General features: G+C 38.8%; 1 protein-coding gene across 1 annotated transcript; it reads right to left on the reverse strand.

The window, feature by feature from the left end:
- Positions 1-1,325: 1,325 nt before the first annotated feature.
- Positions 1,326-22,958, reverse strand: ikzf4 (IKAROS family zinc finger 4). Its single transcript, XM_002934532.5, is given in 9 exon segments — positions 1,326-5,349; positions 6,439-6,570; positions 9,491-9,640; positions 11,270-11,437; positions 12,202-12,462; positions 15,848-15,949; positions 16,400-16,483; positions 17,568-17,622; positions 22,664-22,958. Coding segments are annotated over 9 exon segments (1,686 nt in total). The 5' UTR covers positions 22,694-22,958; the 3' UTR covers positions 1,326-4,645.
- Positions 22,959-23,389: the final 431 nt, after the last annotated feature.

A 23,389-nucleotide genomic window follows, 5' to 3' on the forward strand; every position in this document is an offset into this window, starting at 1 on the left:
AATAAATAAACTGCACATTCCCTGGGATCTGAGGGAATTGCTTTTGCTAAGGCAAGAACTGATGGCAGCTCCTACAGGTTTATCTATTTTAACATGCAAATGGGGATTGTTCTGCACATTCAATAAGCTATGCACTACTCTGTATATAATATAGACTTCGACTAGGCCAGTTACATCACAGGCTCCTGCAATTAAAACTACAATAAGATGAACAAGTGTCTAAATTGCAAGCTGTGTTTTCTAAGCAGCACCATGTGAAACAATGGCCTTTCAGTATCAGTTGCTATCCATTTACCAGGGCTGGGCATTGGTTAGACAAGCAATGGGCATCACAACAATATGCAGTGAAGCCTGTTACTTTAAAAGGACATATATAGTATTATGAAAACCAAAATGCATTATATTATTGAATCAATTACTCTTGATGTAGAGACAGATTGCTGAGTGGGACTTAAGGTGGCCATACACGGGCCGATTGCAGCTGCCGATATCGGTCCCTTAAGCTGCTGAAACGGTCTATCGGCCTGTGTAGGGGCAGGAACGATGGGCATGCCCGGCCGATATCTGGCCTGAAATTGGCCAGATATTGAATGGGCAGGTTAAAAGATTTAGTCAGATCTGGGACCGCATCAGCTTGTTGATCTGATTGGCCACGGGGCCAAATGATCGAATTAGCCTACATTTGCCTGATATCGCCCACCCGTAAGTGGGGATATCGGGAGAAGATGCGCTCCCTTGGCGACCTCGCCAAGAGAACGGATCTTTACGTGTATGGCCACCTTTAGTGAAGATTACACTGACTATTTAAGAACTAGTACACTTATGCACATTTCTAATTGTCTATATTTAGAAAGTTTCATATATCCATGGGACGTTTATATTCAGTTATTGTTTTCATGTTGATTACTCTTTAAAGGGTAACCCCCCACTGAAAACTGGATTTATGAGGCAAGATGGGTGGGCAGGACCAACTACTTTTAATTTTTTAAATTGGGACTGGAAGCTCCATCAGCAAGACCTATAAGAGATATATGTCTTGCTTTATAAAGCATATTTAATGTAAAGAAACTGTACCAAACATTAAAACCAACTCAAAAGCTTTTCCCTAAGAAATTCACTGATGTGAAATAGTTTGGGTGGAGCTCCTCATTACACTGGAGCAAGCTAATTCACATGTGAATTACAAGGTGACATTTGCCAGTGTGGCACTGGCCATAAGGGTTAAGGGACACAGACCGTTTTAATCATTGCTGCTTGCTACCTGCTGCTGTTATGCATGGGCAGTTCTCACCCAAACCCATGCACTCCTTCCTTTTTTTAGATAACTGTCCATGTAGATGGACTCACTTTATCCCTCAATAGGGTATCAAGGCTTTTGACTGCCATTGCCCTAAAAGAACATAAATGGAAGATTAATACTGGTTACAAACAAAGTATATTTTCACTCCAAGGGGAAACCTACCCTATAAATATAATTTCTTCTTTGTTTTTTCTATTTAAACATCCCTTCACATATATATATAAACTTGGAAGGTGTAGTATTTCTTGTGTTTGCATTAATCACTATAGAAAAGCTAATGAATAAATAGACATATTTCTCAATCTGAAAATATATGGTCTGAACAAGAAAGCAATTATATTGGAGGTGTATTTAGTATTCCATTAAGATGTATAGGAATACTGATAAATACTAAGTAAATTCTAAGGTCTCCCCTTAATATGTACTGGTAACACCTACACACAAAGATAAACATTCCATAACATATATTACTTTCAGAATGTTGACAATTTTTGTAAACCATTAAAAATATCACATGACAATTTCACAGTTGAACCTTGTGTAAAAACCCCAGATAATTACAGTTAATTTGCTGGTGCAGGACATTAGTGTTGCTAACAAATTGAAGTATAGAATAAATCACAGCAAAATCAGTACATCGTTGCCTTTGGTTGCCTTTAGCCTTTCAGTCAGAGTTACATGCTTGCAGGAACCCCTTTAATGTTAGTGCCCCCTTGTTTAAACATTTGCTGGGGAAATAAAATATATTAGTGCAATTACATCTGCAGATGAGCAAAGTTACATTCAGGGAGAAAGACAACACTTATAATTGCTTTCTCATTCAGCCACCATATATATTTATCTATTAGAGGTGCCAATACTTTTTATACATAGCCTTACAAGACAAATTACCTGTGAAGAACAGAAATGTCAGAGGTGTTTTGTGTTGCTTTGATTAAAACATAGAAAAAAATACTCAACCACCTTTGGTTTAAAGCTGCAGAGAGAATGATTAGTTCTGTGCATCCTGAACGTACATTAGGATAACATGCTTCTAATGGAGTTTGTAGAAAGAAAACAGTATTTAAGGGAAGTGTCCAAAAGCTGCAATCTGCAATGGATAGGTTTAAACTGACAGTTTCTTTAATATATAACCACTAGATAAAATTCTGCAGACAGAAGGATAAAATGTATCTGTTTAGGAAGCAGAAGTGACAGTTAAACACAATTCACCCACTGCGCATGTAAAAGAAAGAGTCTGTGTGTTATTACATGACTTCTTGATTAATAGGACACTTCATTTAAAAGTAGTTTAAGTAAAGGTTATCTACTTAAGGTACTTAATTATAGTAGTGAAGAAGACATTTTGGGAGATGGCAAATACTATTAAATATGCAAAGGGCTGTGAAGCCAGAGAGATAAAGTCCAAAAATAATCACAAGGAAGCACAGTGATGCTGCCATACATGTCATTTTTGCACAGCGGGAAAACTTAGAATCATGAATGCTATAAAGCAGGGGTATCATTTACTTGAAGTGCAGTTCAGGAAAATAAGAACATAATAGACTCGTTGTTTCCGGGATTTGAGGCATCAATTTAGAAATTCTGGAGGAAATAATCATGACCATTTATGCTATAGAAGGACATAAAATAATAATGGAAAAAAATGCAATGTAACATGCACATCTGCCTTTTTTAGTAGGGTTGTGAATTGCTTCAGTATATTGTAGCGCAAGTTGACAAAATAAAATCCAATGTAGCAATAACGGAGCAATCAGAAATATGAATTGCCAACTCACCATAAGACTTTTGTTTCCTAGGAGAAGAGCAAAGCATAATTGTACAGCAACGTTTAATGCATAGCTGGTATTACAGTGATTATCATGCTCTGGACAGATTTCACTCCAAAGCCTTGAAATGGAAATCGGAGGTACCTGATAAAAATCAGGCTGTGTGCGTTCCGACATGCAACAGAAAAAAAAATACCAGTATAAAAGTCAGCATGGGGGAAGGGAACAAATTAAAAGGTAAACCCCCTAGAATTCATGGTGTTTTACTGCAAGAGGTAGTGTAACGCTGCAGCAAACTAGACGTTAATCAGGCAGCTAAGGGGAAATAAAAGTAAATATGGAAAATCAATTGCCAGATATAAAAAAAGGAAGATTTTTTGTCTTGTTAAAACAACACCCCTTGATAGGTAAGCAGTCTCTAGCTTTTTCTCTCTTATTTTTGTTTACAGTCAGTGCAAAAGAGAAAAAGGGCAGGATAGAGAGGAGGTTTACAGCACCACTGGTCTGAGTGCTGAGGAGAAAAGAGGTTTTATTTTGTATAGAGTTTTCCATTTTTTTCCCAGAGTACACTATGAAAGGGCACCATTTTCCCATACTCTACATTAAATATTGGCTGCCCTCCTTTTCACTGGACCATGCTGGAGACATCTGGTGAGATGTGTGTGTATCTGTTAGTAGGGGGTAACTCTGAGCTATTTTGCAACCTTAAGTAGTATAATGATAACTCCTCCTCTGCTGAGCATCGGGAAGTTCAACCGAAAGAATCTGTTAGTAAATACTATGCTCTTCTGCAACCACATGTGCACCCCTTAAAGACAAAAAGGCACTTTAATTGAATGAACCAATCAAAGTAAGGCTTAAGCCAAGCTTGTGTGTTCCTGCAACAGTGTTACTCGACAAGCACTCCAAGAGTGCCTTGTCACCTTCTGATTAAAAATAAATTCAGCAGAACTTCTGACAGTGTTCTTTCAGCTCTGCTCATGTGCCTTTATATTAAAGGGAAAGTGTTACCAAAAATAAATTAAGCTTAAATAAATTTGAGGAAAAAGACTTGTGAGGGCAGTATAGTAAATGTATCTTACCTGCAATGTAGCTCTGTCTATAAATGCAAAGCAAGCACCTGTGTGGCATACATGTACTCTCTTTCACTCATGGGGCATCATGGGAAATACATTTTTTTTAAAAAATGTTGAATATCTACTGAACAGAAAAACTAAGAAGGATGATAAATATGTAGTGTCACAGGATACAACATAATTAGTGTATTTAAGCTGGATTTATTTTTGGCTCTGCTTTCCCTTTTATGTTCTGTACAGATATAATAATCCTAGCATGAATCCTATTTGTAGCTATTTAAGAAATGTTGTGGTTCTCTATGGTAGAATGTTTCTGTAGATAATGTTAGTGCTAAATATGAGTTAACAGATTTAAAACAATTGAAAGTGCTTAGAATTTGTCTCTCACAAAAAGACAAACAAAATTGGAAACAGGGCTGCATTTTTCAAGGCCCGTACAGAAAACTTCATCTTTCAACTGACATCAATGTGCTTTTTTTTCCGCACATCCGGCTCCACTGTTAAACCTTGTGCTCGCCTCTCACAATATGAGATGAAAACTCGTACCGGTCCTGACTGTGGTAACCACAGATATTGCACTCAAAAGGGTCTCTGAAACCATGGCAACCCATGTGGATAGTAAACATGACATGGTCTAGAAAAAGTACCCGGCAGTGTTCACATTTAAATACCTTCACTTGCTCCCCATTCTCTCCCAGTACCCTCAGGGATTCTTTGGCTGTGCCAGGCATAGATCGTGATGGTAAAACCAACCCTCCATCAGATGGTCTCTGGTCCTCTTTGGCGTAGGCCGGGCTCTGCCGGCTGCTGGTAGCCTGGGATACCCTCTCTTCATGGTTGCTTTCTGTGTCTGTAGTTGAGTCCTGGCAGCCATTAGTGGGGGAAGCCCCATGTTCGCTACGTCCTCTGTAATGTATCTGTGTTCCATCTGGGATGTCCTCATGGCCCTCCGCTGCTTCTCGGTTTCCTGGCATGTCTGGCCGTCCTTGCATCGGCTGGAGTTGGGTATATACCGAGCTAATGACTGGAGTGATTTCTGAAATGCAGTTTGTTGGTGGTAAGCGCATAGGGCCTCCCACAAATGCCAAAGAATTGCTATAAGCAGAGTCCAAAGGGTGGTGGGACACTATCTCCACATCCTTTTCAAAGCTGGAGTTCATTTAATATGGGAGATCAGCAAGTCCGAGTCGCATCTGCTTCTCCCCTGAAAGGATAAAAAAAAAAACAAAAAAAAAAACTTTTTTGTCCTGCAATATACATACACACACATATTTGTATAGTTTGTACTGTGGCTGAGGAGAGCAAGGAGAGAGAAAGAAAAAAGTGTTGGTTGGCAGTGTCACATAGGACAAACTTTTAAAGGGGTGGTTCACCTTTAAGTTAACTTTTAGTACGTTATAAAATGGATAATTCTAACCAACTTTTCAAATGGCCTTTTTTTTTTTCTTTTTTATAGTTTGCCTTCTACTTCTGATCTTTTTTCCCGCTTTCAAATAACGGTAACTGACCCCATCAACCAAAAAACAAATGTTCAGTAAGGTTACAACTTTATCACAACTTTTTATTACCCATCTTTCAGACTCTCCCATATTCATATTCCAGGCTCTTTTCCAAATCAATGCCTGGTTGCTAGGTTAATTTTCACCCTAACAACCAGATAGCTGTTGAAATTCTGAACTGGAATCCCTACTGAATAAAATTCTAAATAACTTGAAAATAATTCTTGAATCAAAATAAAAACCAATTGCATATTGTCTCCGAATATCATTCTCTACATCATACTAAAAAGTATTTTGAAAGGTGATAAACCCCTTTAATGACCAATGTAACAATATAAAGGGTTGCCTCCTAGCGGATAACCAATAACAGGAGCTCGGCGTAAGATGCACAGAATGAAGGCGGCCTGTCACAACTCTCTACTGACAAAGATATTGCAAACAACTAAGCAACTAAGTTCAAGGCCTACCCATAGGTCAGTTTTTCAGTTTAGTTCTTAGTACAACTTATTACAATTTGTAATTGGTGTAAGTTCAATTAATAATAAAACAGTGCAGAAATCCACAGACAACAGGCACACAGAAGTGCTTAAGGTCTAAGTCAAACAACAAACTGACAAAGGAAGGTACTAAAATGTTTAAGTTGGATAGAATTAGAAATAAAAGTGCAAATAGTGCTGGCAGTGCCGAAGGTGATAATAACATAAGACAAGTTTGCCATCCAAGTGCAACCTGTAGCCTGACAATATGTACCATTACCAGTGCCCCCTCCTGCACCCATGCGCATGTGCTCTTACCCATAAATTTTTGAGGAGTGGAGCGCTTGCGTTTTGTGAGGTTGCATGCCAGCCTGTCCATAAAAGACGGCGGGTCAGAGGAGGGGTGCATCATGGCATCTGGTCCCAGCTCCAGGTCTCGAATCTCCTCACCTGGAAGGAAAGAGATTGAGTTGTCAATGCTATGTAGCAAACCGAGGCACAACATAGCATTCACAATTGTAGACATAATCCAATATCAACAAGCTAGCGATGTGAAGATGATGGGAGCTATATGCTAACAGCCATCTTTATCAGTCTTTACTTTCTACTTGTCAGCTCAGCTGCAGACATACAAATACATGCTAACAGCAGGGCTTATGAAAGATTGCTCAGCATCAGAGTTCCCTGCAGGTATAAACCAAGGAGCAGGATTGTCATTTGGTCATCACTGAGATGTGATTGTACTGGAGGAGACACAGCAATAAAAATACCTAATCCAATGTTCCCACTAAGTTGCACACTAACACTCAAGTTAAATAGTCAGAAGATTACACCAGCACTCACAAGAAACAGTGCAGCTCATATAAAATTTGGTAAGCACGCATAATTCAGTACTTTCACCCACACACCTTAGTAATAAACCGATCGCTAGTATAGAAAAATAACAAGGCTGACATCAAGAATCCATACAAGCTAGGAAGATACAACCTCCAAATACCGTAACACAGAATTATAACAACTACTATGTAAACTATGTGTTGTGTACATAGTACAGCATACATTAAAAAAATTTTTTAATTAAGATGTAGGTCATATAAAAGTTACCTGGCACGTGCATTCAATACACTAAAAACCCTCTTAAAGCATATGCATCTAATTCAACACAAGTACCACTGCCTTTTAACCAAAATAAGAACTAGAAGACATTGCATAAAGAAACCAAGCTAATCAGTAAATAGTGCCCAAAATAACACACCTTTGTCCCTGCATTCAGTCTCATATCTTGTCTTAATAAGCTGAAAACTGCAGCTCATTTTAGCTACTTCCTGGTCTAGCATCAAGATCTACCACCTTTTCTGAGCTCTCCATCTGTCTCCTGCACCAATGGAAATCAATCAAGCATGCGCAGAAAGGATAAGGGGGTGGAGTTTCCTGCTAGACCAGGAAGTAGCTGAAATAAGCTGCAGTTTTCAGCTTGTGCAGGGAGAAAAGTATGTTATTCCGGGGGCTGTTAAAGGACATGTAAACCCACACACAAAAATGTAATTGGTGAACAGCCTCTTTGAAATCTTTCAATACCTGCCACACTAGTTGTCCAGAGGTTAATAGTAAGGCTGCAGCATCTCCTTGGGATTCCTTCTCCTCCTGTACCACACTCTGCCCCCTCCCTTAAGAATTTGCTTTTGCTGTTGGCTACCTGGCATGCTCAGTTTTACTCAGCTTAGATTAGTAAACACACCTTCTAATGAAGGCGTGGCATTGCTGGTTCCCCCTGAGCTGTCTGTTCTTATTTTTTTTCTCCTAACCTTCTCTCCTGAGCTCAGCTTAATTATTACAGTGCTTAAACAAAGCAGAACTTTTTATCAAAGTAAGTTCTGCCTGTGTAAGCCTGCATTAAATTTATGCTGAATAAGGGTCTGTGTGTATGTATGCTGTTTGCAGATTTAAATGTAACCGATTATGTGTCAGGAGTCATTTGCATGTCTCCACCTATATGATCTTGAAGGCAACTATACATCAGAGCCAGTTGTTTTACAGAACAGATACATCTTTAAAATTTAGAGCCAAAGACATGCTAACCCAGAACCAAAGTAATTTGGTGGCTGCCCTTGCTGTCCTCCCTGCTCAACTGCTTCAGACAATATTGGAGGACTTTGATTGAAAATGACATTGCCTATGGATTTTAATGGAGCTGTTAATGTATGTTTGGGTGCAAATTACTGACATTGGAGGACAGACCTGTTACTCTGGTTACCTGGTAAGAGAGGCTTAAATCAGGGAGAAAACTGTCATGGGAAACCTGTTTTTTTTTTAAATAAAAACAAAACACATCAGTTAATAGAACTTCTCCAGCAGAATCCTGCATTGAAATCTGTTTTTAAAAGTGCTAACATCTTTTTTTTTTTTTTATATTTAAATTTTAAAATTTCACATAGGTCTAGCCTATATTCTTCATTTCCCAGGGTGCCACAGCCATGTGACTCACACTCTGAGAAACTTCAATGCAGCAGATCGGCAGAACAGTGGAAAGGTAGCAAAATAGCAGGTAGCCGACACCTGTATTGCTAAAAGTGGTAGATATCAGAATAGCACTCGATAGTAAGAAATCCAAGTCCGGCTTGGGACTCCTTCAGTTACATGGGAGTATGAGAAACAATCCAGTTCTAATGTGTAGCGCTGGCTCCTTCTGAAAGCTCAGACTCAGGCACAAATGCACTGAGAAGCACCTACACACCAATATTACAAAAAAAAAAAAAAACCTTTGGCTCGATAATACAATTTTAAATGGTAGAATAAATTATTGGTAATGTAAACAGTGCAATTTACTAATAAAAAGACCACCATAAATATCATGACAGAATCCTTTTAACAAATACAGAGAAAATGATATGTCTGGAGCCATAAATCTATACTTGCAGACAGCTGTTTCTATCTTATTTGATCAAATCATTGCAAGATATTGGAAAATGGCTCCTGAATAGGAAAGAACTGGTGAGACTGGTTAAAAGAAGCCAAAATGGTTTACCAATCTTAATATGTCTGGTAATACAAAGATTGATGTAGGGAATGATAAGCAAGATTATTAATGGTGACTCTCTTTAATCTTCTAATTAAATTTGGCTTACCTACTTTATAGAACTGAAGGTGCAATGAAATTAAACCCCTTTAACTAAAAGGAGCCATAAAACTGGCTTATGGTTTCAGGACTTCAGTTCTTAACTGGAGGGGTTAATTCATTTTAGGAAAATTAGAAAAAAAATATAGAATAAGGCAAATGTCAGACAGAAATATCAATAAAATAGCCACTTACATCCAAGCCAAATACACACACATACATACATGCTGTCCCCTCCCTGTGGTTCCCATTCACCTGGATGTGCAGGTAAGTGCTGGGCTTCATTGCTGAGGCTCTGCAAATAGTTGTGGCAGCGCTCCTTGTGTTCTTCCAGTGTGTTCTGCTGCTTGTAGCTACGACCGCAGTAGTTGCATTTGTAAGGCTTGCCGACTGTGGGGGAGGAGACTGGAAAAAATGAAAAACAGAGCCTGCCCATAAAACACCGATATGTCTCCTAAAAAGCAGTTTGCAGAAAGGAGTATGCAGCATACTGTAACGTGGGACCATGCAGTCTTACAGACTGACATTTGCAAAAGTACCAAAAGATCCACTTTTATAGCAACAGTGTAATATTCACAACACTGTGGTAGAACACCACACTAGCAAGCTTGATCATTTTCATGTGCTGAACTTGCAATGTGATTTTATTTTGAATAAACAAAAGCAAGGGACCATTTTGGAACTCCCAGTATGCTGTATAGCCTTTCTCAATAAATCAACTCTAGAGCAAATCACTGTTTTTGTGGGATGTCATGTCATACGATAAAGTTATGTTCTTGCGATCACTTTGAGGATTTGAACTGGAAGAACTGTTTTCTTTTTTTTAACTCAAATTAACAACACAACAAAATATATATTTAACAAGAATATTACAAGAGTCAAAAATGCTCTTTAAACATAAAAAGTCCACATTACATACACACACAAGTAATATTAAATATATTTAGTTACTGTTTGATACAATTCTTTCTTGTCATGGCTACTGAACACCAGAAAATACATACACACAACACTGAACATTGCCTCTGCTAAAACAGACAGAGACAATTATCAGTAAATGTTAAACATTATCTGTTTTTGTAGCTGTGTGCCTTTACCCTTGGTGTTAAGGAGTATGTAAGGCTTGGCTGAGTGAAACTATACTGTAGCTCACACTCATAGGTATAAATAGAAATAGGAAGAGAAAAAATGGTTTCTGTGTCTTCAATTGCCAGTGCTCTCATTTGAGCTTACCTGTATGCAGAAATCCTGCAGTTGTTTAGCTTTTAATATACAAAACTAAAAGTAGATAATAAGTGATTTTTTTTTTTTTATTCTTAAGTTACAATTTTTTTCTAAAACCTAGGGGAACATTTACTAATGCACAAACTGGCCGAATGCGTCCGAATGCGTTTTTTTCATAATGATCGGTATTTTGCAATTTTTCGGAAAATTGTCACGACTTTTTCGTAGTTGTTACGACTGTTTTGCAAAATGTCGCGACTTTTTCGTAGCGTTACGACTTGCGCAAAAAGTCGCGACTTTTTCGCAGCTTTCGCGCCGAGTACGAAAGATTCGGATTCATTCAAGCTTCAGTAGGGTGACTTTTCTTGGGCCAGGTTGGAGCTGCAGAGTGCCATTGAGTCCTATGGGAGGCTTCCAAAATCATGCTAAGTCTGAAAGTTTTGCCCGCAGTTTACGAGCGCTCAATACGAAAAAGTCGCAACAAGATATGAGCATATCGTAACGGCTACGAAAAAGTCGCGACTTTTCGCGCAAGTCGTAATGGTTACGATAAAGTCGCGACAATTTACGAAAAGTCGTAACGGCGACGAAAAAAATCGCAAAAAATACGAAAAAGTCGCAAAATGTTCGTTTTACAATTGGAATTTTTCCAATTCGAATTCGTGTCTTAGTAAATCAGCCCCCTAATCTTAATTCACTTTAAGGACAGGACATAATACAGTTTGCTTTATACAATAAGGTGTACAATACCAATAATGCACTTCAGGATACCAATGGAATGTGGAGAATGGAAATGTCACTCAGACTCACCAGCGTGTGTGCGCAGGTGACCAGTTAGTGCATCCCGACGACGACAAGCGTAGTTACAGAATGGGCACTTGAAAGGCTTCTCACCCGAGTGCAGTTTTATGTGCCGTAGGAGATTCCCCTTCTGAGTAAATGAGGCACCACACTGGTTACAGTGGAAAGGACGCTCACCTAAAACAGAATCAACGAAGTCCTTGCTGAGTGCTGCATCCCAACAGCAAGATATAAGGAATGCACATCTATGCTGTACTCCAAAACACACCATGAAATAAATGTCAAAATGATTTGCCGCTGCAGAAAGAGAAAAAAAGCTGCACAAAAAGTGAAGTTAATAGGGATCATCTATCAACACTGGGCAAATTTGCCTGTGGGAAGCAACCCATAGCAACCAATCAGTGATTGGTTTTTTTTCAATCAGCTGCAGGTAGAACAATGAATTCAATACTCCAATTGGTTGCCATGGATTACTCCCCACAGGCAATTTTGCCCATTGTTGATAAATGACCCCAATATGTTTCATATTTTCCCCACCTACCTTTAGTCATCAATATATACATTTATACATGCTTCACACAAACCAAACAGTAACTAAAATAGGACACTGCTGTAAAAATGTATATTTCTTCCTTAGTACAGAAAAGGCAATAAAACCCGGGTTTGTGAAAATAGATGTATGGATCTGGAAACCCATTATCCAGAAAACTTTCAATTACAGGAAGGCCATCTCCCATAAACTTCATTTTATGTTTATAATTCTTATTTTTAAAAAACGACTTGTGTGTGTATAATTTGAAGTTTGCACCTCATTTTCTCATTTATGAGGCGTGCGTACTCATTGGACTATATTACAATCTTTTGTCTTAATCTTAATTATAAAAAGTATCTTAATGAAAATGTGTCTTTTTCCAATCTACTTTGCTATATTACTGGCTCACCTGTGTGACTTCTTTTGTGCACCATCAACACATTAGGTCCAATGCATACCATTCCACAAATATCACATTTGAGTTTGCCATTAGGGAGGCGAATGCCACCTGGAGAGTGAGGGTCTTGTCCCGGACCATCGCAGTAGCCCAGCGGCTCAACCAGCGAGTCATCACCCATAATCCCATCTTCTTTCTCGCTCAGTCGGTCTTCATGGGAAAGCAGGCGCCCAGACTCATCATCACTATACATCTCTACTTTAATAGAGTTTGCTGCAGAAAAAATGAAATAACTTCCTTTCAGTTAATGACTTACATACAATTAATTAAAAACAACATTATAAATAGTGACCCTATTTATGAAGGATGTAAGAACTGTACACAAATACAATGCACACTGGGACAGAAAAAGAAAAGAAGAAACAAATAAAATTAAAGTGGTTGTTCGCCTTTAAATTTACTTTTAGTATGACATTGATATTCTGAGACAATTTGCAGTTGGCTTCAAATTTCTATGTTTTTTTTTTTTTGTTTTTTTTTAGTTATTTTGCTTTTTGTTTAGCAGCTCTCCAGTTTGTGATTTCATCATCTATCTCATTGCTAGGGTCTTATTCACTTTAGCAACCAGGCAATGGTTTATATGAGAGACTGGAATGTGGATAGGAGGGGGACTGAATAGAAAGATAATTTTTACAATAAAATTGTAAGATCGCAGAACATTTTTTTGGCTGCTGGAATCAATGATTTGTATGGGTCGTATTGCTTAGAAATCAAATGTTTGTAAGACTTTGGTCTAGTAGGATGAGCTATTAATAACTCCAGGTCTGAGTGCTGAATTTGTGGTGGCGAGGATGAGAATTGAGCAAAGATGTGTAATTTGTGCATACCTAAACTGACAGGTCGGGTCAGGAAATGGCTTGCTGGAGTTGGGGAAATGTGTGTAAAGTGCCCTTTGTGTATAAGTGGTCAACTCGTTTGACCCCTAACTTGGCCCAGGTTTCAGCTTCGGGAAATGTTGCAAAGTTTGAGAGATTGTTGTAGTGGAGTATTGGGCGACAGCGACCCCAGTGTATTGGCAAGATGTGGGCCAAACTCTTTTAGTGGCTTTCAGGACAGGTAATAGGGGACTAATATCCTTCCAACTTCTGTATAGCGCAATGCACAGGCTTCAATTGAAGTATAAAGCTTCTAGCATAGATGCTGGGTTTTCAGTGTCAAATGTTTTCCAGTTGACAATATGGGAGTTCCATGAGGCCAGATAGTATAGTTCATAATTGGGGAATACTAATCCTAACTGGTCCTGAAGGGCATGGAGTATAGGTCTGGAAAGGGTAGGGGTTTTGTTTCCCCAAATTAATTTGGATTGTGTTCAATCAATATTTTGTAGGACTTTTTTGAGTTTGTGGCTAGAGGTATTACCTAAAATGTATAGACATTCTGGTAAAAAAAAATAATCATTTTACAGAAATTTATTCTTCCAATTAGTATTAGGGGCCAACTTTGTCCGAAGTCTAAGGGTATCCTTGAATTTGTTGTGGAGCGTAAAGAGGTTGTGCTGAAGGAATAGCCTAAAAGCACCTTGTTACCTGAAATGCCTTGCATGCCATGGACTTTACAGTGCATTCTTCATTAAGGATAAAAAATAAAGCTATTTAAAATAAAATGGTTTTAGTGCTCTAATAATTGACAAACAGGGACCAAACACCATTTGTTAATCCCTACATTTCCTGTTCCTGCAGACACCATTGGGTTAACTCTGCATTGTGAAAGGACATGACATAAGCAGCAGCAGTAAAGTCTTCCTTACATTCCCCTATCCAATTTCCTGATGTGAGGGATAGCTCAGCCGCACCATTAGGGCTCCCTCCTCTGTGCTTTCACCTCCTAAACAAACAGTGTATTCTTGGCCATGGCCCATCATTGCCCATCTGTATAAGGTGCAGAGCTAGTAAGATGCATGAGCAGTAATGCACACAGTGGTACCAGGGAGGCTCACCTGATGTCACATAGCAGAATTTATTTATTTTTATTTGTTTTTTAAACCCCAGCATCTCTGTCCCTGTCCCCTGCTTTCTCACTGCTGCTGATACTGAATATAATCAGTGTGAGAAATCAATCCCTGAGCTTGGCCTGGTTGGCTAAACACTGCAATAAATTGCACTTTATTCCATTCTTTACCTATTTTATTTAAGAATTTTGCCTGAAAGCTGATGTGCTTTATTTCAGTTGGCTATGAATATTTCCAAGTTCTAAATATGAAACTAGTAAGTGTCTGAAAGAGTATCTTTGCACAACAATGGCCAATTTGGCTGTTCATCGTAATAATGCAGAACATAGAAGAGACGATGATCCTAGATAGGGAAAAATCATTCAGTTATAATCCAGCACTTTAGGCCATGTCTGTCAATCATGCCTAGAATAATCCCTAGCTCCCAAGGTAGCCGAAAAGTTCAATAACTTGCTGAGCTAGATAAAAAAATTAGAGAAATCAGTATCTTACCTGGCTGGAAAGTAACTAATTGGAGAAGTTACATTTAACCAGAGACACTTTCTGCAGGAATACAGAGCTATGTATGCACATTGCTTGCTATAGCAAATCTTTTTGAGTCTTGTTGAGGCTGCCTGCCCCAGTAGAGCTTACAGACACCCCTACTATGTTCAAAAAATCTAAATTTTCAAAACCATACATACAATCAAGAGCTACATGGCACAGCTTTTGGAAGATAACTGGGTCTATTTTAAAGAAGCAGGCAAGTTATTACTGATGTATGATATTATTTTAAGTGAAAACCATTTATTTTAATGGTGTGAAAATCTTCAAAGGTTTTTAGGGGTAGTGTACATCTATATTTAACATGAGCTTAATAAATTGGGCATGTAGTGAACCTGCTTTCTACCTACTGTGTTTTTCAAAATTTATCAGTATTTGTTATTTCTGACACTAAAAACAAAAACAGAAAGAGCAACATTTAAGCAACTTTCACTTTACTTTTATAGTACCTCTTTTGATTCTTAAAGGCAAAGTCATATGAAGCACTGGGTGTGCTTCCCTCCACTTGCGTTTTGTAAGCAGGCGGAGAGAAGCGGACCCGTTCTCTTTTGCATCTACATGTAGCTGCACCAACAAACACAGCTTCCACCTGAGTCCAGGTAAACAGAGCTGCAGAAGAAAGCAGATGTGCTTCTCTCCACCTGCCTACAAAACAGGTGGAGAAAAGCACACACAGTGCTTTATGTGACTTTGCCTTTAGAGCAAATGTGAAAGAGCAGATTAGTTGAGTGATAAACACACTACCCATAGGCCTCTCCATTCCCTTAATTGCTACTTGTGTCTTAGGCTAGTGCCAGAGTGGGCGGACCGAGAATACGCCCCTATGTTGCCCAGCTGCAGCCACACTAAGCAGAATCTGACGCAAAACTGCTCACATATGCAGTAATGTATAATCTATGTAAAGTGCTGTGTAAATGTGATGGTGCTATATAAATAACAGATAATAATTATAAACTGCAACTAGAGCATCCCAGCAAGATGTAGTGTAATATCTGAACAGATGGAAGGTGGTGGGTGGAAAAATCCCATTAAATGGCAGCGGGAAAACATTTTAGTTATGACAGGACACAAAAAAAAATGAAGTTTTTGCCAGGAAAATTGACTTACCACTTAGTGAGCGACTTGGGGATGAATGCCGGCTATTTGGGGTGCTCACAGTGGGTCCAATCAGCGCATCTGAAAATTCCTTTTCCAGAGATGAATCTCCACCTGCAGCCAAAGGAAACACACTAAATGTAAATGGGTACAATTCTGGCTGAAGAGGCTAACCTTCAAATGGGCTTTTCACATTGTTCCTATTAAGCATAAGAATTTGTGCTCTAAACCAAACACGGTAAGGGCAAGTAACATCAAAATATGAATAGTAGACATATAAAAGCCAGTCGACTAGTGAAGTCTAGCTTGGTGCAAGGGATCACCCCAGCGAATTAGACTTTCCTTTTCCTTTAAATATAATATACTAATACCCTGGAGTGATTTTATTAAGTCACAGGTTCTTCTGGTCACTGAATTTAGCAATATCTGACCGACTAACAATTTGGTCACTAGTCATTGGTGGGTCAGACAACTTGCTTCATGGGGGTGAAAGCTCATGCAATTATGGGTTGGCTAATGGCTGCATGCAAGCAGCAAATCAAGTCATTGTTCAGACAGGTTTACCTTTTGGTCGATCAAGAGCTGCCACAGTTGATGAGTAGAATATGGAGTCCAGCTTATGACCGACCACAGTAGAAAAGGTGCTTCCTGCAATGTTTTAAGCATAAGAGCATTTCATTGCAGTCTCAGGAGGGGTTTTGATTCAATAATAATGATCAGGCTAAGTTTAAGCCTTGCATCTGTGCTGTACTCCAAGCCATGTAACAGGGATAAATGATGAATTAGTCCTCTGCTGGTTTATGGGAAGAGATTGTAAAGCTTTTTACACAGTACAGATAAGTGCTTCCACCTTACTAGGAGACTAAGTGGATGGCACAAAAAAGTAAAAGTACTGGTGTGATCATGGGTTTCCCTTTCAAATGTAGGCAATACAGCCATGGATTCAGATGCTTTTCTACCAGCTGAAATGCACACCAGAGAATATGCCCAATGTACCTATGACCTGTAGAACTGAATCTTTCCGTCATTCACTTCCCTTCAACTATGTCATATCCAGTAACATCAAAAAATAAAGTGTATCAAAGTAATTAAGATATAATGTACTGTTACAAGTTGTGTGTTTGCCTCAGAAACCCTACTATATAGAGCTTATATAAACAAAACTGCTGTGTAGCCATGGGGGTTGCTGAAATAAGGCTGATTGGAACAGGTTACATAGCAGATAACAGATAAGCTCTGTAAAAAATCATTGTATTCTAGAGAACTTTTCTGTTTTCAGCTATGTAACCTGTGCCTTTTTTCCAGCTTGAATGGCTGCCCCCATGGCTACACAGTAGCTTATTTATAAAAACTATAGGAGTGGTTTTGAAGCAAACACACCAGTTTTACTAGTGCAGGGCAGCAGTAAATTATATTTTAATTACTTTAAAAGCTCCAATTTTTGATGTTACTGTTCCTTTATGTAGGAAGTTAGATTTTCTGAAAGGGAAATTCAAGATATATATATCTATGTAAGACCAGCATGGATGAGATACAAATCTGTTATTAGATATTGTGACCTTAGCCCCTGGGATACAATGAATAAAATCTGCAGAGGTGACTCCATGTCTATGAAGGAGCTACAAAGCCATCTGTAGCTTAATCACAAATCCTGCAGCAGTAACAAGCAGATCAGAATGTTTTCACAGATAAATATCAATATAGTTATAAAAATGTTTACTGTTCAACATACCGGACATGTAAGAGCGCCCATTGTAGTCCTCAATTTCCATCCTTGAGTTGCTTTTCTGGAAAAAAAAAAAGAGCTTTAGCACTATCACTCTCATATCATTTTTATTCCCAAACAAAATACATGTATTTGGAATGGAATGAATAAATGTAATGTGATATCCAAAATATGACTGTTAGGGGCAGATTTATCAAAATGTGAGTTTAGAGCTTCATACATAAAAACTCACCTATGTTCTATTTAGATTTTTAGAAGCGTATTTATCAAGGGGTGAAAGTTAGAGCTCACCATTTTATAAATACGCTTCTACAAATTCCATAGGAATAAACAGAATGAGTTTTTATGCGTTAAGTTCTAATCTCACATTTTGGTAAATTGTGTTTTTGGGGGCGAGCACACAAGTGAGACTTAGATAAAGAATATGGGGCATGTTAACTCCTGTCAGTGTTCCAGTCTCTTATTCAAATGCAAAATGTCAACTGCAAGACCGCTTCACAAAGTGCCAACGTTTTCAAGCTTATTGGAATGTTTATTTGCAAATGTTACTGCAATTATTATTCCATTTATGTTCTCCAGTTCTGACTCTTTAAATAATGTAGCTAAAATCTTTTGGGTCTTTTAATGTACTTCTGCCATTGTTTCAGGAGTCAGATCTAGCAGTGCAGAGAATGTAAGCATTCAGACAAATACTGCTTTAAATAGCAATTACACTAACAAATAACATTAATACCACCAAAAATGTATAATGCCCCCCATGAAGTTAACTGGAACACAGCTTAAAAAATAGGAATTGTGGCGTTAACTGCCTAAAATATGTCCCCTTCTTAGAGGTTAAAAGGTTTTTACGTCAGTAAACTGAGAAATGGGCATGGACTCCATTACAGTTTTTAGTACAGAGAAGTAGATTATTAATAAATAAATCATGTTGAATGACTGGGGATGGACAAGACAAGTTGAACACCTGAGCAACCCACCACGGCAAAGTATTTCAAATTAAACAGAATTTTATTATCTTGTGTCAGTTCTTTAGGGCTAGAAGCCTGAAGCAATATAACAGGTTAGCAATGTGTAACTGAAAGAAGAAATATTTTTAATAATTTCTGGCTGGGAAATATCTGAAGGCATTGCACACAAAATCAAAGATCCCTAAAAGTGGTGCAGAACCCAGTGGGACCTAAAGCATTGGAATGGACCGGAATGATGGTCAATTATGGCAAGGTTTAGAATTTATTAATTTCTGTAACAGACCGACTGTTCCACAATGTATCTGTAACCTTGTTTAGGTTAAAGAGGATCAAAAAGAGGGATCTTGAACCCAAGAATGTAAGGCTCTACCCCAGGGGCTTTTCTAGATTTCCTTCATATCCATATACAGCAAAATCACAAGCTGTCATTCCTTTGAATTGGAATTGATGACAGCAAGGGCAGGATGTTTTGAAAAGGCCCTACTTTTGCTCAGTAGCAGTAACCCATAGTAACCAATATTACACAATTTAAAAAGAGACCAGTAAATTCTATGGCTATGGGTTACTGCACCTAGGCTAATTTAGTGCCTTTTATTACATAACCCCCTAGGTGTGCCAATGGCCTTTACATTACAAATATGTGAAGTGCAAATTTACTGATCCCGGGTGTCTCTAGATCCCACAAGCATGCAAGATCAGCAGTCTAAAAAAAAAATACTTGTAACTTTTAAACATATTATCCTTACTACAAGAACTCCCATAAGGTGCAGTGGTAAACTGAGTCAGAGCACAACTGCTGATGTGATACACTGTATTTAAATATTGCTAAAGCATTTGATACTATTCCACAACCCAGACTGGCATACTATTACATGAGAAAAGGATAGGTTCTAGGTGAGGAAACTGTCAAACTAACAAGAGACCAGATAGCCATTATACAATGCTCCTAGAACTTTCTCTCTCTGATTATGCCAGAGAACTTAGGCAGAGGACTTGTCTCAGTAACAATACACAATGCAACAGTATTTAAAGGCATATACCACACAGATAATAATCATGGATAAGCTGTACATACGAGGACAAAAGCACATTCATATTGCTCTTCTTTTTTTAACTTAATAGAGTTTACAAAAAAAAAAAAAATCAGTCTCTGGGTTTTTTGAGCCATTAGATTCTCTATATTGTACTGGGCTTGAAACAAATTATTTGTCTAATATTCACTTTTTTTTTGTCAGGGCTGCTATATTGGTGGGGATAGGCGGAAGTCCAATTGGAGCCCCATCATAACAGGGTCCTGGAAAGATGTGCCTCAATAGCAGAGCAAAAAGTGGGCAGGACTTAGCTAAGAATGGCCAGGGTTTTGGGATGGAAATGTGGCATAGCCTGAATGTAGCAGGGCTATGGCCAGATTTGACCTATTAAAACGACTTATTAATTTTTACATGATTTTCCATTCTGCTTAGTTGGCAGGGCCTTTTTTGTTGAAGCGGAGAATTTCACTGAATTAAATGCCTCTAACTCTCATGTTTGTGCTTTCTTTGTGTTATTCGGAGCCGAGCTAGATGGCAGAATGCTTAAAATAGCATTGCTAATATTCAATAATATTGTTAACTTTTGACAGTTTTCTGCAGGCATAAATACTAGTACACATGGACTGTGATTTGCACCTATGAAAATTTGGGTAGAAAACAAAACATTTCATATAAGCATGCCTTTAGGTTTTCTTTTTGTCCAGAGTAAAAAGGAGTATGGCACATAGATCATATTCTGTGCTGGAACAGAAGCACCAAAACCACCACTGCCGACTCCCATTCACTTTGGATCAGAATTGCATGAAGATAATGGCACCTGCGCTTTACAGTCTCAAATGCATTTTCAGAATGAAAGTGCCAGTACCCACTACCACTCATTACACATTCAACTGAAGAGTCTGTTTTGGATGCTCTACCTCTAGCTGAAAACCCTGTGCCAACAGCCTAAGGCAGAGGTATTCAAACTTTTCAGGCGAAGACAAATGGGATGATTATTTTGCGTGTTTTTTAGAAACACAGTCGTAACGACTAATTCCATACCTATATGTACAAGTCACCTTGTGTGAGATATGCCGTACAGAACAAATCGCCATGGCCTAATATTTGATCAGTCTCCCTTAGCTCAAAACAGAGTCATACAGATTTATGAAAACATGATCATAAATGACACCCCAATATTGTTTCAAGATCAATCATCTAACTTCCACGGGAACATCCCACATTTTGGGGACCACTTTTCAAAGGAAATAACTAGTGATTATTAACAATTATTTATAAGGCCCCTGTGTATTATATAGACACAAATACAAACCAAAACAGAAGGTATCCCCCATATTATATAGACACAAATACTAACCAAAACAGAAGGTATGGAGGGTCCTGCTCACTACAACTTACAATCTACAATATGTAGCAAAGGACCAATGACCATGTCAATTATTCTGCTATACACAGAGCTAAAATCCAATTCTTGGAAAGTAAATCTAAATAAATCTTTCTTAGTATCCAAAAAAAGTAGGAATCAAACAAATCTATATTTTTTTGATTTGGATAAATACTGAATTATTTACACACAAAAACAGAAAAAAGGTAACCAAAGTAATATCTAAATTCAAATTAACATTTTCACAATAATGAAAATGGCAGATTCCGTGTTGTCCAGCTATGTCATAATAAAGAGCAAATAAAGATCTTTTTTTTCTTATTTTTAACTTTTACTGGATAAGGAATGCATAGAGCAGTGCATGTGGTGCCCTTTCAACAGGTCTGCAGTGAGATCTAGACCCAAATGGATATATGATCTGATTGTTGGCCTGAGAGATGAATGACCAGCTCAGTCAATATGGGCCAAATTTAGGCAAGATCAGTTAGTCTGGCAAGTGACTCTTTTCATGTTCTTATATCATCAATGTACGTTTTTTAAGAATCATGGAATTTTAATAGCCCTATATCCATTCTGCGATTCCCATGGCATTGCTGTTCCTTTAAATCAGGGACCTCCAACCTTTTTAACCCATGAGCCACATTCAAAAATAAAAAAGTTAATAAACAAATAATAATAAACAAATAAACAAGCATGCAAAAAGTTCCTGGGGTGTCCAATATGGGCTGTCATTGGTTATTGGTAGCCCATATGTGGACTGGCAGCCTACAAGAGACTCTGGCAGTACACCTGGTTTTTATGCAACCAAAACTTGCTTCCAAGCAAGGAATTCAGAAATAAGCACCTGCTTTGAGGCCACTGGGAGCAACATATTGCCCCCGAGCCACTGGTTGTGGGATCACCCCAGCCAGTTTAAACAAACCAAGCTAACTTGTGCAAGATTCAACACAAGCACCCTCTCTTATTCATAAAAGGGGATGTACACATTTGTATTATGTTCTAGAAGCAGATGTCCCTATTCTAATCAACTTCTCAATTATTGATTTTGTATGTATTAAAAGTGTTTTTATTCTGGCTATTTTCAACCTGCAACTGAAAATGCTGACTCCCAGCAACCAAAAACAGATCTAAGGGTTCAATGACACTGGTATTTGTACTTTTATTCTCTGTTATTGATCTTAAAGTGTGACTTTCAAACTGCTACCAGTATCAGACATCAGCTGAAATTCCAAACCATAAAGTATTAAGAAGAAATGATATTGATATTTTAAAACAAAACATAATGAATGAAGTGTAATTATGAATCGTCTTGGAATATGGGCTTGCAGGATGTTAAGCAGCTGCTGAAATAATGACTCCCAGTAAAGTCGGTGCCACAGACTTCAGATCGCAGCCCTCTCCCCCTCGCTAGCGGAGTGCACCCATTATCTGACCCACAGGGATGCCCCAGGCTCACAGCAAGTAGGGCGACACGTCACGGACAGAAATGCCATGGATACATATGTGGCAATGACCAACAGCTTGCCTGGCTAAGGATGCTGGGATTTACAGTTAAGACGAAAGAGGAGAGCCGCAACTCACTACTGTAAAGGACTGTACCACTAAAGTGTGTGCCAGGTTCTGCTGTTATTATTCACCTTAGTGTAACCCACCCCTGGGGGCCCTAATGTGGCCCCATTGTTTCTCAGGTGAGCACTCTCACCCCCACACGTATCTCACCTTTTGCGGCTCCTCCACAGGGAGCCTCATCCACGCTGTGCAACCCTGCGCCTCTCCCCCCACCCCGACACTCAGTCCCTTTAGCCCACCGCGGGGCCGCGGAATCCGGCGTAGACTTCACCGGAGCTGAACCGGCCCCGGAGACAACTTCCGGGGCAGCTGCCAAGCGACAGGATAACAATGAGAATGTAGAGCGATGAATGCAGCCAGGAAGTGCAATCGAGCTGCTGGTGAATCGAGTACAGCGGTATCAGGCTCCTTCTCTCAAACTGCCTCAAATCATCTCGTATCCAAATCACTGGTCCTGGAGCCCCACAATGCCCCGCGAAATATGCGCCAAACAATCGCAATGTAGGGGCTCATCATGTTATAATAAGTGTAAGCAGAATAGAGCCATGTAGTAGTACCATGTCTGCTCCGTGAGTACAAGGGACTTGGAAACTTACACTACACTCTTTTTCTTGTACCAATTCCTCTTTTAACTTTAACTAGTTACATTTACTGGGCAGTAACCCGTGGCAACCAATCACATTTTCCATTTCATTGTTCTACTTCCATTTTTAACAAAGCTAAAAACTAGTTGCTATAGGTTACTACCCGTGTGCAATATTGCCCCATACTGGTAAATGTAAAGTGCCAAGCCTAGATCAGATACTATTCTAGTGCTCCTAAGGTGGGCATATCGGGAGAAGACCCGCTTGTTTGGCGACCTCGGATCTTAAGGTG

Source organism: Xenopus tropicalis, chromosome 2 (assembly GCF_000004195.4).
Source record: "Xenopus tropicalis strain Nigerian chromosome 2, UCB_Xtro_10.0, whole genome shotgun sequence".
NCBI classification, from domain to species: domain Eukaryota; kingdom Metazoa; phylum Chordata; class Amphibia; order Anura; family Pipidae; genus Xenopus; species Xenopus tropicalis.